Genomic DNA, 14,150 nt, shown 5'->3' with positions numbered 1-14,150 from the left:
AAATCAAACAAAAAAAAGCATCATGCACTACTGAATGAGCCAAATTCTGTTCAACATACCCTTACACATGTTCTTACACGAATAAAAATATATTCTACATTTTTGGGTATTAATGCACTCCCAAACGCCGAAGAACAGAAAATAATGCATCTTCAGATGAATTTCCCAGAAGGTGTCATTTACCACTAAAATAGCTCATTCCAGCAGTTGAAAGACCATAAAGAATGCATGTCCCCTATAGAATCATAATCCTCAAAAAACAGTAATAGATCTTGTGCTATATCCACCAGCAACCTCAGACAGATGATTTAATTTCTTCTCCTTGCAGGACAGCAAGGGTTTCATAGAGTGCAATAACAATTTTTGCACAAGACAATTCATCCAATTAGAAAGACTGCATTAAGACCTTCATGTGTTTTTGCAGCCTATGCAGTGATTTGACTTCAGAAAGCCTGACAGCCCATGTATTACTCTTCATTCCTCAGCCTTTACAAAATTCTTCTGGGTTTTTTTCCATAGTGAAAGTCCAGAACCACTACTCCAAAATTCTTCAGCTAAAACCATTATCTTGCATCAAAATAAGGCTTTTACTCAATGGAGAAAGAGGAGATACATGCAGAGAAACATTCTGTAGCTTCTTTCATGGACAGGGTAAGGAAAAAAAAACCCAACAAAAAACGCATAACCAGAAAAATGCCTGCAAGATCAATTATGACAGTCATTTTTAAACCTAGTGATGTTTTTTAAGTGCTCCATTAGTTTAGACAAGAGACACCTTACAAAAACATTCAGTGTGAAAATGGGAGCTGCTCTTAGTGGCCTCTGTGAAGAGCTGGAATAAACATGAAAGTAATCTCTCTTTCTGACTGTTTTGTTTCAAAATACAATTCTTCAACTAGATTTTGCACAGGAATCACCTGTGGCTTTTCAAGTCAATATCCACAGCTACAACCATTGTGTCCCTTTGTGAACAACAAAGTAATAGAATTTCACTAGCAGCAGAATTCGTGACTGTCTACATCACCTACAAAAACCCGAACAACCAACAACAAAAACCCTCACCACACAATTCTTTTTGTGCTATGACCTCCACCTCGACATCTCAGCATTTCTATATACTCTGCTGGAGCACAGGTAATTCACTGTGTCTCCAAACCAGACACTTCTTAATTTTGCCCTTTAGACATTTAACTTCTGCAACTTTAGGTGCTGAAGCAGTAGCTAGTAAACTTCTAGGCCAAGTTCACTTTGATTTGGACATGATTCAAAGATATAAAAAATTTAGAATATATATACCCATTATAAATATGTGGTTTTAAACTGAGTGTTTAAGTGCTACTAACACCAAAAGAACAGATTCAAGTTACTGTAGATGTGATAGTCTAAAATTAAGATCACGCTTAACAGCCACTTTTTGTTTTCTTCTTTCCATACCTGTCCTCTGACTTCCTTCTTCTTCAGAACAGCCTTCTAACTACTATGCTGCACCTCACATTCCATTGCATCCTTCAGAAAGTGCCCTAAGGAACAGAAGACTCAAAATGTCTCACAAGTTTGTTGTGATGAGTTTTTCACTTTCTTAATTTACATTCCAACCAGTTACTTCCACCATCTTTTATAAAGCAGCATTTATTTCAGTGGAACAGAATAAAACACAGAATCAAATACAGCAATTCCTGAAGTATAACTCTGCCATCAAAGTGTTAGTGTTAGATGCCATCACACTGCTGACAAAGTTTATTAAAGTACAGTAATTTCACGATTACAAGCCACACTGACTATAAGCCGCATCTCCGGGTGTTGGCAAACATTTCGTTCTTTGTTCATACACAAGCCGCACCCAATTATAAGCCACTCTGTCGTTCGCAGCGAGGACCCGCATGCAACGAAGTTGCCAAATAGTAACAGAATCGCGGGATGGCAGGGTTCACTGGGTCAGCCCTGCTCGGGGCGGCTGCCAGGGAGCGGCCCCGGCACCGCTCGCCGCAGCTGCCAGGAAGCGGGAGAGTGGCGTGCCCGGCCGCCACTGCTGCCGCGCTTGTCAGGGCTGGGCAGCACCGCTGCGCTTGCGGGGGCTGAGCGGCGCTGCCGCGCTTGTCAGGGGCGAGCGGCGCTGCCACGCTTGCGGGGGGCGAGCGGTGCCACTGTGCTTATCGGGGGCGGGCAGCGCCGCCGCACTTACAGGCTCTCACTTCTGGGTTTGGAAATTTCCTAAATTTGTTAATATTTTAGCCGCTCCGGAGTGTACGCTGCACTTCCGGGTTGGGAGTTAAATTTTAGTCAAAATGGTGCGACTTGTAATCATGAAATTACTGTAATCAGTTATATCCTCCATCCAGGAGCTTCAATGCTTTCTCCTGCAGTACTGTTATTGCAAGTGAAAGAAGAGACAAGACTAAGGTAATTCTTCTGCCTTAGAGAGGAGCACTGCACCTACAAGAAACAACGTGATAATCTTTCAGTGTAGTGCTACACTGTAATAATCTCTGGGGAGCCATTAAGCAGACTCAGAACTAAATAATTTCTCAGAGACAAGATAGATGCCAGCTGATGCCACCTTCAAATAAGCCAGACAGTAAGTTCAAGTTTCAAAGCATTAAAATCTTTTTGAATTTAATCTTTTTGAGATTTAAAGCATTGGTATCATTTAAAAGATAGTAATGCATTAAATATTGCTAACTGGAGAATATGGTGTCATTGGTTGCAGTTAACTGAGGACTACAAACAGAAACATCATCCCAAGGAAGCACACTATTTTTTCCATGCCAAATTTTCAAATGCTACTTGGCAGAATATCTGCTACATTTCCAATTACACTGATTGCTTTGTGATACTACTAGAAAGATACCTGATTACATTACATATTTTGCAGAAGAGTATTTTAAAGCCCGCAGTAATTTCAGAAACTAAAAGATCCCTATTTACAGTCCTTATCAGCTGACAAAATGTAATCCAGTAAGAAAGTATCAACAAATCAGGTTGAGTTCTGCATTTTGACCATGGTTTCTAACTCACGTGGACTTCTGCTTATTGCTAGGAAATAAAAAATATGATGAAGTCTGAACTTCATCTTCTCATTGCCTTTGGACACAAGCTATGCTTCCCAGTGCCAGGGAGGACTTTTCCATAAGTGTGGAAGATTTCTTAATTCTAAGGTAGTCTGACTACCATAGTTAGCTCAATGGGATATGTCCATTAATCTTACTGTATTGGTGAACAAAACCTTAGCTTAAAATAAGAATAAACAAAGTAGAAAAAATCCACTCATATAATGCTAAACAAGAACAGCTTCAGGTTAAATAACTCTCCCTGTATCTGTCTAAAGCTTCCATAATTCTGCTGACTTGTTCTTTGATTTGTCTCTAAACCTGTTCATTTAAAGTCAGTGAAGCTATTTTAGATCAATCCAATGAAATTCACAACAGTCATTCTCTACAGTCAGGCTTCAGCCTTTTCTGCTCAGGTACCATATTACTTCAGTGGTATTTTTTTCAACACGTTCTTGCTTTTCTTGTATGACTTTAAACTACATTTTGAACAACTATAACAAATAGTTAATAAACAAAGAATTATTCCTTTCCCTTTCCTGTAATATGCCACTGATTCATCATCCAACTCAAAGACTCAATGCAACAAAATAGGTTAGAGACAGTCCACAAAAATAGAAAGCCTTTCTCAGAGCACCTGGAGCTATCTCGGTCATTTTTACACAGCTAGATAGGCACAAGAAAAAATCCTGCCTTACTTGCAGCAGCTTGGATCAGCAGTCCAAGAAAGATTTCCACAACAGGGCAGAGAATAATTAATTTACAAGGACTGAGACCTGGATGCCTGGTTATAAACTATACAGTGGACATGTAGTTTGACATTTCACGATTATAAGCCGCAATGAGTATAAGCCGCACTTCTGGGTGTCAGCAACTTTTCATTCTTTGTCCATACATAAGACGCACCTGATTATAAGCCACACGTTACAATACAGAGTGTGATAAAAGGTATCTATTCTATCACCATCTGTTGAGGGTGGGGGCAGTGATCCTTATCTCCATGGGAGATGTTCTGTTAATGGGCCATCCATTGAAACCAGGCAGGGCATTGTTCTTTATCTTTTCACAACCCATCCTTCCTCCAGCGAGTCATTTTCTGCTAATGGCCCATTGAGTCCCACTGTGGGACTGATAAAATTACTGCATCCCATTGGAAGTTGCTCCAGCCAGGGGGGAAGAGCCCAGCATTTCTTACCAAGATAAAACAGAGGTTTTGGGACACTAAGGGAGCCCCTTTCTCCACTGGACTCCAGAGGAAAACTGGATTCCTCCACATCACCACTGGACCTCCGGAGGGAAACTGCACCTTCTACAGGACCACTGCTTCAACTGAATCACATCTGTCACTGCAGGAGGATGCAGCCACCATTTAATGGGACTGCTACCAACACCCTGCCTGACGGGGTGTCAGGTTGTACTCTGACTCTGTCAGGGTTTGGAGTTTGTTTCTTTGTAGTACTGTATTTCTATTTTAATTTCCCTAGAAAAGAACTGTTATTCCTAATTCCCATATTTTTGCCTGAAAGTCCCTTGATTTCAAAATTATAATAATTTGGAGAGAGGGGGTTTACATTCTCCATTTCAAAGAGAAGTTCCTGCTTTTCTCAGCAGACACCTGTCCTGCAAACTAAAACAGTAACTTTTTGTTCTTTGTCCATATATAAGCCGCACCTGATTATAAGCCGCACTTTGGGTTCAGACCAAAATTTTAGTCAAAATGGTGCGGCTTATAATAATGAAATTACTGTACTCATAAATGAGGTGTACCACTTATAATAGAAATATTTTCAAGAAAAAACAAAGTTAAAGAAGAGATACTCAGGTGGTTCTACAGCAGCTCAGCCTTGCTTTTACACAGGAGTGTAATTAATTTTGCTTCCTCATGACTTTTGAACACAGGCGCTTTCTACTTCAATAAGAAACTTTGAAAAAAAAAGTAGGTCAACAAAGTAGCTATAAGTTTCCTTCCGCTCTGTTACTTTCCTCAAAAACGTGTCTTAGTTACAAGAGGAAATACACCTGGAAGACTGATTTCTGACTTCTGGCTTAGGATCCCATTGTCATAGTCAGATCACAGTTTTCATTACTTCTAAATTTTACATTCTTTCCCTTTTCATTGATTTGCTCTGCACTGTTCCTCTCAACAAGAAGTCTAAATTGCTTGTAGGAGCTAAAAAGTGTTATTTTCCAGAAAAATCATTTGACTTCTAACCTTTCTGCTTCTTAAAGGATTTTGTTTTCCCTGGAAATAAGATTTCCTGGAGATAAGATTTTTATGCCACTAGCTTTCCAACATGAACTTAAATAATACAGTCAAAATGATAACATTTTAAGCTCTTGTGCTGTATAACATGCAAACTCTTTGAGAAGAAAGCAATTTGAAAAACCCCAAGGAAAATAATGCCTGTCTTTATGGTATAAATTAAAGCTGAATCAACACTTCTCTCCTGCCTATTTTACAATTAAGTTATGATTGTTTCTGTACAATACTTTCTGCATTACGTTGCTATTTCCAGAAACCCCCTTCATCTTTCCAGATTACACAGGTAAGACTAAGCATCCTGTATAATTCTAGCTTGAATTCAGTACTGAAGGAGACAAAGACTATGCACACATTTGTAAGAAGCAAGAATAAAAATGTCACAAGGGATTTGGCAGTCTTCCAGTAACCATAAAAGAACACAGAGAATAATTCATAAGGTCACCAGAAGTAAGAAATTATTTGGTAATCCCTTTTTAGGCTCATGTTGTATTTTCATGCTTCCTGGATAACATCAACAAATAAGCCAGTCTCCTTCCCAAGTCTAAACAACCACAAAATACTCCAAAACAGAGAGATAATACATATTTTGCTCTAAGTGACACACAAAAGAGAGCAAGCTGAGAGTATACGTGCGTGCATGTCTGTGCAGAATGACAGACAGTCTGCATCAGCAACTGCAGTGTCCAGATGTCAACAGCTGGTGAGGCTGGAATCCAGAGGGCATGTTTTCAAGACACTGACCACCTATGCAGTGTTGCTGGAGGGATCCATACTGTATGTACCTGCATGCAGCCTTGCCACTTGTTGGACTTAGGATCATGAAGCTGTGGCAGACCTTCCCCTCTCAGGCTGCAAAATCCAACCCAACTCCTGAAAAAAATCCCAAACCACTAAAAAATAAATCTTTACCTGAGAACAATCAGCCTTGGCTATTTCTGTTGTAGCCTGGAGTACATCACGAAGACTATCTCCATTTTCTTGGATCAGCAGATAAGCCAACAAAAGAAAAACATGGACAGGTACTTGAGTGCTAACAGGCAGCAGTGACTTCACTGAAGATAACCACTTAGTAACTGCAGACTTCTCTTTCATGAGCTCCATGATCTTCCAGGTTGTATACAATGAACTGTAAGAGCTGGTTATGGGGCGCAGGAGTTTGTAGGACACCTGACAACAAGTGAAACAAATGAAAATCTCAATCAAACAAATAATATACCATTAAAGAAAAACTGTAACATCCAAAACATTTTTATGGTCCCAATGCAATAAATATAAATAATAAACTGCAATATATGATTTTCAAAATCTTTTATATGAATTCTTGCACTGCAGATGTTTCAATGGGTTAGTAATTCCCTGCTCAGGAGTTCCCATTTTACCTGACATCCATCACTCCTGTTCTTGATGGTAACTGCAGTGTTACTAGTCCACTAAAATGGACTTTGTAATTCTGGAGTACATCAAAAACTTACATTTCTAACAAAGACAGGATAATCCTAGAATTTTAACTATCATCTACATTATTTTTAAAAACTGTCTTAACTCTTAATAGTACTTAATACCACAATTTAAGTTAACATGACTTCTCATTTTCTGTTTGATAAATACTTTGCCTCTCAGAACAAAATGTTCTACTGTGGCAGCTGTGTCACTAAAAGCAGGGAAGTAAACTCTACCCGATTTGTTAGGTTAGAAAGATAACATTACTTTAATAGCATTCCTGGATGCATGGGAAACTCTCCTCAAAGCACTCATGCTCAGTAACCTAACAGACCGGGTTATATTTCTGAAACATCCATATATGCTATCTATTTCCATGGATTTGTTTGGATATGGTCTTTGGATATGGATATCTTTTCTCCTTGAGAGTACCTCAAAAATATGTCAGCATGTCATTATGTACTTTTTGTATCATTCTTCAGACTGACACACAACCCTTGTTCTCAAAACTAAGATATCAGCTAGTACGTACTAATCACTAAAACAAATAAATCAGGAAGTATTAGCTGGAACATGACTTATTAGTCATACTCATAGGGAGTTAACACAAGGCCACACTAACTTCCTGCATTTGTACTAAACACTGAAGGGTACAAAATGAGGCATTGAGCAGGAATACGGGGATTATATACTACTGTGCCTTTTTGGTAACAGTTACAGTCATGGAAGATACCATCTAGCAGAATGAAAGTTGTAAAATACAAATGAGGAATTCTTGTAAGTCATATTTTTCTGTGATGGTATCTATATTTTAAAGCTTCTGTAAAATAAAGTTCAAAGTTTTTCATTAAAACAGGAAAGTTTAATACAAGACATGATATCTATTTCCCACTAATTATCTGCTTCCTTACAAAATATCTTTACATTATCAAGACAGTAGTTAGCAGGCAGTATTCAGGTGAAAAATATTTATATAAAAATAAGGTGAAGAAAGTATTTGAGAAGAGATTACCAAATGAACATTAAAAGTGGAATTCAGAATCCAAAAAGCTAGAGCCCCCTCAGCTTTAAAGAGCCAGGGGGGAAAAAAGACTGAGTGGCAAAAGCTGTTCTAATTAAAACTGCAGAATTTCATTTTAACAATAATGTTTGATTCCATGTAAATTTATTTTGGCTAATGGAAGGTAGAATGCCCTTATATTTTAGATTACTTTTTAAAAATTACACTAAAATTAGCTTATCCCATTACTTACACATTACAACTACTGTATGTGGAAAATCAGGAATATAAAGTGCTATCTCCTCTGGCTGGCAAGAACACTTGGAGCCAAAAATCTCTTCTGCATACAGTTGTGATACTTCCTTTTATTGAAAAGGTATTTAAACTTTATCCAAGGACATACAGAGGGTTAGTAAGAGTGTCAGGATCAATAAGATGCACTGTTTAGTTGCCTGCCTGTAGAAGATAACAGGCCTTGAAATCAAGATCAGACGGTGAAAGGTTTTTTGTTGTTTGGGATTTTCTTTGGGAGGGTGCTGTTTATTTGTAAGGCTTTTTTTTTTTTTTTTTGGTAGTGGTGGTGTTGTCATTTGTTTCAGTTTTCATATGTTCTTAAGTGCCTGAGAAAAATCGCTAAAATTGGTAGAGTCTGAAATATTCTATTGATATTTCCCATTCCAAATCACCTCCCAAAAAGGTTTTGCTATGTAATCGCACTCACTACCTTCTCCCTTTATTGGGAGGCTAATGATCACAATTTTCAATTTTATTTTATTGCTGCATTCTAATCAAGCGAGTTAAGTACAAAATTTCAGTCTATCAATACAAATACATGCATATATGGGGAGGGGGTGTATATACATACACACACATATATACACCTATATATACATATATAAAATCTCTCAATGGTAAAGCGTACGTGAAAGCTTAGGTCCATTCTAACTTTCAAAATCATGGCATGAAAATTAGAAATATTCCCCACTACCATCAATGTAAAAGGAAAAAAAATGGCCATTAAAGGACATTTAACTTTTGAGTACTGTTAAAAGCAAAAGAAGAAGCATACCCTCAATGGAAAGGGGCTAAATACCCACTGGGGACTACAAATCCTTGCTAGGGTTTGCAGGGTTGCACACATGAAGCTCAGGATTCAGCTGGAACTGGAATTAGCCAGAGATACCAAAAAGAAAAAACAGCTGATCAGATACATAAGCAGTTGGGAAGAAGCCTGGGGAAGACACAGGATCATTACCAGACAGGACACGGAAAAAGTTACTGATAATGCTGGCAAGACAGAGGTTCTCAATACCTTCTTTCCTCCTGATCAATGTGTTTTACTGAGGCTGGCAGCCTGTCACAAGCAGCGATCCCCAGGGATCAGTACTGGGCTCCACGTTGTAACATCTCCATGAACGATCGCGGTGACAGGACCAAAAGCACCCTCACCACGTTTGCTGTGTCACTAAACTGGGTATTGAGAGGGACATGTTGGCAAGGAGAGCCACCTTTCAGAGATATGAACAGGCTGGGAGACTGGGCCACAAGAGCTGTGTAAAGTTCAGCCAAGGAAAGTGCAGAGTCCTGCACCTGGGGAGCACAAAATTGAAGAGCCCAGTCAGGCTCAGACCCATGAGCTGTGAACAGCCTTGCCAAGGGGAGCCTGGGGGTCCCAGCGGACACCAAACAGACACCAGGTCAGCAGTGCACTGCTGCAGCTACTGAGGCAAAGTGGATTCTGAGCTGCACCCGTGGGGGCACTGCTAACATTGAGAGGTGTGATCATCCCACTCCACCAGCGTTTGTCAGACTGCACATGGAGTAGTGTCTCCAGTATTGGTCCCCACAGTTCCAAAACAGATGAGGACGGACTGAAGAAGGGCCAAAGGAGTGCCTTCGCTCTGCAGAAGTGAAGGTTCAAAGGGGAATCTCATTATTTTCCAGTACTTGAAGGACAGAAGAGGACAGAAGCTCTCCCTTCACAAAGAGCCACATGGAGAATACAAAGGGCAATGGATACAAGATGCCTGGGAGGACGTCAGGGATGACATTACAATAAAGACATTTTTGATAGTGAAAACAGTAATTCACTGGAACAACCTCTGCAGGGACATGATACAGTTCCCATCACTGAATGTTTTCAACATGTGATTGGATAGGATACTAGATAATCTCATCTAGGCTCCTTTTCGTATGAAAGGCTAGACCAGATGATCTTGCAGCCTGGGCTGCTCTGTGATTATATTAAAATATACCACAACTTAACCATGTTTGCTCTTCTATATGCTTGCTCAAAGTTTTTTCACTGTGGCAATAGTATTTGCTTTCTTTTTACTACCTCTTTTCTTGTCTATTTCCAATATGAACGAAGTCCAAGGACAACTCCATTAAGAATTTATTCTCTTACCATTGATACAGTCCTACATCACAAATTGACTGTAACTATGGGACCATTAAAGAGAGTCTACATTTTTTAATCTTTTAGTTGAGAACCAAAGGTTATTGGCATAATTATTACCAATGATTAGGTAAAATGATTGTGTCCCCATTTGCATTGAGAACCATGAATTACCAAAGACATGCCAAGCTACTTGCTATGGACTCTGCGAGGATCAGTGAGACACAAAGAAAGAGACTGTTAAAGAATTTGCAGCAAAGACAACTGTTTTCAGTTGTAACACGGCTAACAGAAAAAGTTAATCATCAAAAATTATTTAAAACCTTAACAGAAAAACTTCCACATGCTTCTCTGCATGTCCCATTAGACGGAAGTGAGCTGTAACCACTGCCATCCCACTGCCAATTCTTTCAGAACAGACTACGAAGTGTTAAGGTTTTGTAAACTTAATAAAAGGGGTTTTTTACTAGCAGCACAAATGGGCTTGCCTTTTCAGGTTTGGAGAAATAGAAGATGAAGTAGGTGGGGGATTCCAGGCCAAGGAGACAAGGCAGGACTCGGAAACGGCATTACACCTGGCTCCAACATGCCACATCAAACCCTCTCTACACGAAACAGGGCTGTAAAGTAAGGGAGTTTAGCTAGCCTAGTACTAGGCACATCTTGATCAAAGAGATTTGCTGTCACCTATTCTTGGAACAGTGAGGATAAATGAATACTCAGCAAATAACTGGGATATAAGCAAGTAACTAAAACCCAAAATCCCCAACAGAACATATAAAAAGATTCAGGTTAATGAGCCAAAATTTGCTAATTGCCACTTAGGTGCTCTGTAACTCTCTTCAGCCAAGGCAGGAAGAATGGTAGGTAACAGTCACATATAGCAGTAAAGATAAAGAGATGTAGAGATTAAACAATTCTGAAAGAAAGAGAATAAATATATATAACACTGCTTAATAATACAGGTGAATTCTTCAATCTATACGGTCTCTTAAATTAAAAAAAAATCTCATTTGCTAAATAAAATCAATATTGAGCACACAAACAAATGTTCAGTTCACCACTACTTTAGTTTTATGGACTATACATACTTTCAAGCATTCCTATAGAAGATGTCGCACAAAGAAGTTCACACATGCAGAGTCTTTCCCAAGCAGCCAGACTTCATGCAGAAGAGTTTTTAAATGCCTCCCCTTCCTGCCCCCAAAAAAGGAAAGAAACTTCATCACTTTACCGATTCCTGTTTGTCCTTCACACCTTTCTCCTTTAATATTCCCAAAAGATTTACAGCCAGCTGCTGCCTGGTAGTTTCAGAAACATCCCCTGATAGGCAGTCTCCAACTGCTGTAGAAGATAAGATCTGTAGCACAGGCATCACCAAAGTAAGAGTTGCGGTTGAAATGTCCTGAGTTTCTGAACATAAAAGGAGCTTGTAGGCTATTTAAGACAAGTTGAGGAAAAACAAAGATCAAAGAGGAAAAAAACGAATGAACATTTGTACCTTTAGGCATGACACAGACATTTCTAGGACACACTTCTTGAGCAAAGTAAAGGTCTCCATATTTATTGTATGTGTATATAAAGCGTAAAAGATTTTTTCGTCATTTTTCATTTAGAGAGACACACATTTCTATTGTTTATAGCAAAGTATCTGATGGTAGCAAAAAAATATACAAAAATTGAATGTAGCACAGACCTTTGTTTTTACTGGAATAACTACACTAATCCAAACTGCTAAGTCAAAAGTACAGCTAAACATTGCCAAGATTATCATGCCTGTTCTCAATACCTGTAATAAGAAACCATTCAGGATGCGTAAACATCAGCTAAGTATATCCCGTTGGCTCAAAAATTAAACTGATAAGCTCCAAGACAAGAGGAAGCTTAAAATACAGTAACATCAATGGAAAATTCATTTTTACTGCCATTACTTTTAAAATTCAGGAGGAATTCTGCTTATAATGAAACCTCATTTTAGCACCCAATCCAGCTCCAGTGGAATACTGTGCTTACTTCATAGATATGAAGAAACAAAGACACAGTTTTAAGAGTGTGGATTCCCCTTTCACAAGAAGAGCTTTACCTAGACTCAAGACAGACTTTTGCTGACTTTCTGGAGTTTGCAGCAGCAGAAGTGCTAGCCCAATTATACACTGGTCCACTGGAAATACCTATGAGGAAAAAAGAAAAAAGTTCCAAGTCTCCTTTGTTTCTCAGTGAAACGAAACAGAACAGAAAGGAAACTAGCAAGACTTCGAAAGATTATCTTCATGAATCATAGTGAATGCACATGCAGTGACAGAGCAATGAAGAATATAACTGTGTGGAAATAGTATTTTAACCAAGTAATTAGAACATTTAGTTATTTTGTCCAAATTGTTGTAACTTGCTTTAAAAAAATTTCCATATTAAGAGATTAAATGGCGTATACAGAACCAATTAAGTTTTTACCTGTGGAAGGTATTCAAACAGGGAAAAAAACTAGAAACTTTTGACCTCAACCCTGGTCACCTGCAGGTGAATGTCATGTGTAAGTGTCTCTACTCTCTTAAACACAACAATCTTTGAATTTAATAAAACTATTTTACATTTTTACCATATACTCTTACCTCTTTTAGTAGCTCAAAGTTGTCCTCTATTAGGGAGATCAAAGATGAGCACTCTCCTGTTACATTTAAACACACTTCACAGAAGCATAACAGTTGCAGACTAAGCTGGGATAACTGAACTTTCCAAAACAAAGGATAGCGTAGTAGGCTGAGGAACAGCTCTTGCAGGAAAAACAAGGCTTCTGTAACTTGCAGTAAGTCTTTAAGCTGCAGAGAAGTGGTTAAAACAAAACAAAGCCAAAATACATGACAATTTAGTCGCCCTTCCCTATCTATGCAGAACTTAGAATTAGCTCTATTAGTTCTGCTATGCTTCTATTGCATATAGTACTAAATCTTTGAAGCAAGATCTTTATAAACTAATGCCAGGAATCCCTTACCCAACTTCACTTAAAAAAACAATTTATGAACTTCTATTTGGTATTTTGAGTAAAACGAGAAACGTGTGAAAGAATTAAAACATTTCTTGGTAGCTGATGAGAAAAACCCCTTTTTACTCAAAAGCAACAGCAATTAATTCAGTTCTTGGGGTTCCCATAACTACACAAAAAAGTGTGTGGGGATTTCCTCAAGCAGGTAAATATTCCTGTAATGGAAACATCTGGCTCTACAATATTTCCTTTGTAATATAACCAAGATTTTAACATTTGTCTTAAAAGAGAAGGCAGTGGTGTTACTCGATTGTAACACCATGCAATCTAACTCCCACAAAAACCAAAAGCTGAAGTGTGATACCCAAAATCAGTATCTCCATACTTGAAAGCCAGCTAAAGAATTTTCAAGAAGCACCTTGTCTCAAAGTCCCCACGTATTGGATGACAGTGTTTTCTGTTCTTGAAAAGTCTTCTTCTAGACAAACACACTGTTCCAATCCAAACTCTGGAGCCAGCACTAAGCATAGTACCCTGATTTTTATTCCCTTTTTGCTCTGTAACAATCTGCTATAATCAGAAATCTCATGTCTCTGAATTGATCAGCAGAAAAATCTACAGGTGGAGAGCTGTACTTCTGACAGCTTGGTTGACACTGTCAGACAAAATGACAGGGAAACATTTCAGCATTTATATAACACAGAGGATTAAATTAAGGTATGCTAAAATGTAAGGATAAGAACAACCTGAGGTTCAGAGAAAGAAGAGGAAGGAATTTACAGGTTATAAAACAGTCCATCAAACAGGTTCCTTGAAGGAAGTATCTTCCATTGTGAAAGTTCTATCTCAGGCAAGATAAAAATGTTCAAGTATTAATACAAGTTTGAAAACATACAACTGATTTCTTGTTAAAAAAAAAGAAGTCCCAACATGTAAGTAGGAAAGAGAGGTTTATAACTAATTTCATATGTTTTATTCAGTGTCATTTTTATGGCTAAATATTTTCAAGTCTGAAGCATTCA

General features: G+C 38.4%; 1 protein-coding gene across 3 annotated transcripts in view; it reads right to left on the bottom strand.

Annotated features, from left to right (window-relative positions):
- The window catches only part of FOCAD (focadhesin), a 104,403-nt gene that overhangs the window by 60,798 nt on the left and 29,455 nt on the right, over nt 1–14,150 (bottom strand). For all 3 annotated transcript variants that reach the window (XM_033085672.1, XM_033085673.1, XM_033085674.1), the window contains 4 exons: nt 12,758–12,964; nt 12,232–12,319; nt 11,383–11,585; nt 6,220–6,477 (listed from right to left, as the gene is read on the bottom strand). In XM_033085672.1, the coding sequence (XP_032941563.1) occupies nt 6,220–6,477; nt 11,383–11,585; nt 12,232–12,319; nt 12,758–12,964 (756 nt within the window). The remainder of the gene's footprint in view (nt 1–6,219; nt 6,478–11,382; nt 11,586–12,231; nt 12,320–12,757; nt 12,965–14,150) is intronic.

This window comes from Catharus ustulatus, chromosome Z (genome assembly GCF_009819885.2).
Source record: "Catharus ustulatus isolate bCatUst1 chromosome Z, bCatUst1.pri.v2, whole genome shotgun sequence".
NCBI classification, from domain to species: Eukaryota; Metazoa; Chordata; class Aves; order Passeriformes; family Turdidae; genus Catharus; species Catharus ustulatus.
Note: the sequence above shows the minus strand (reverse complement) of the source record. Positions and strands in the feature narration are given on the sequence as shown.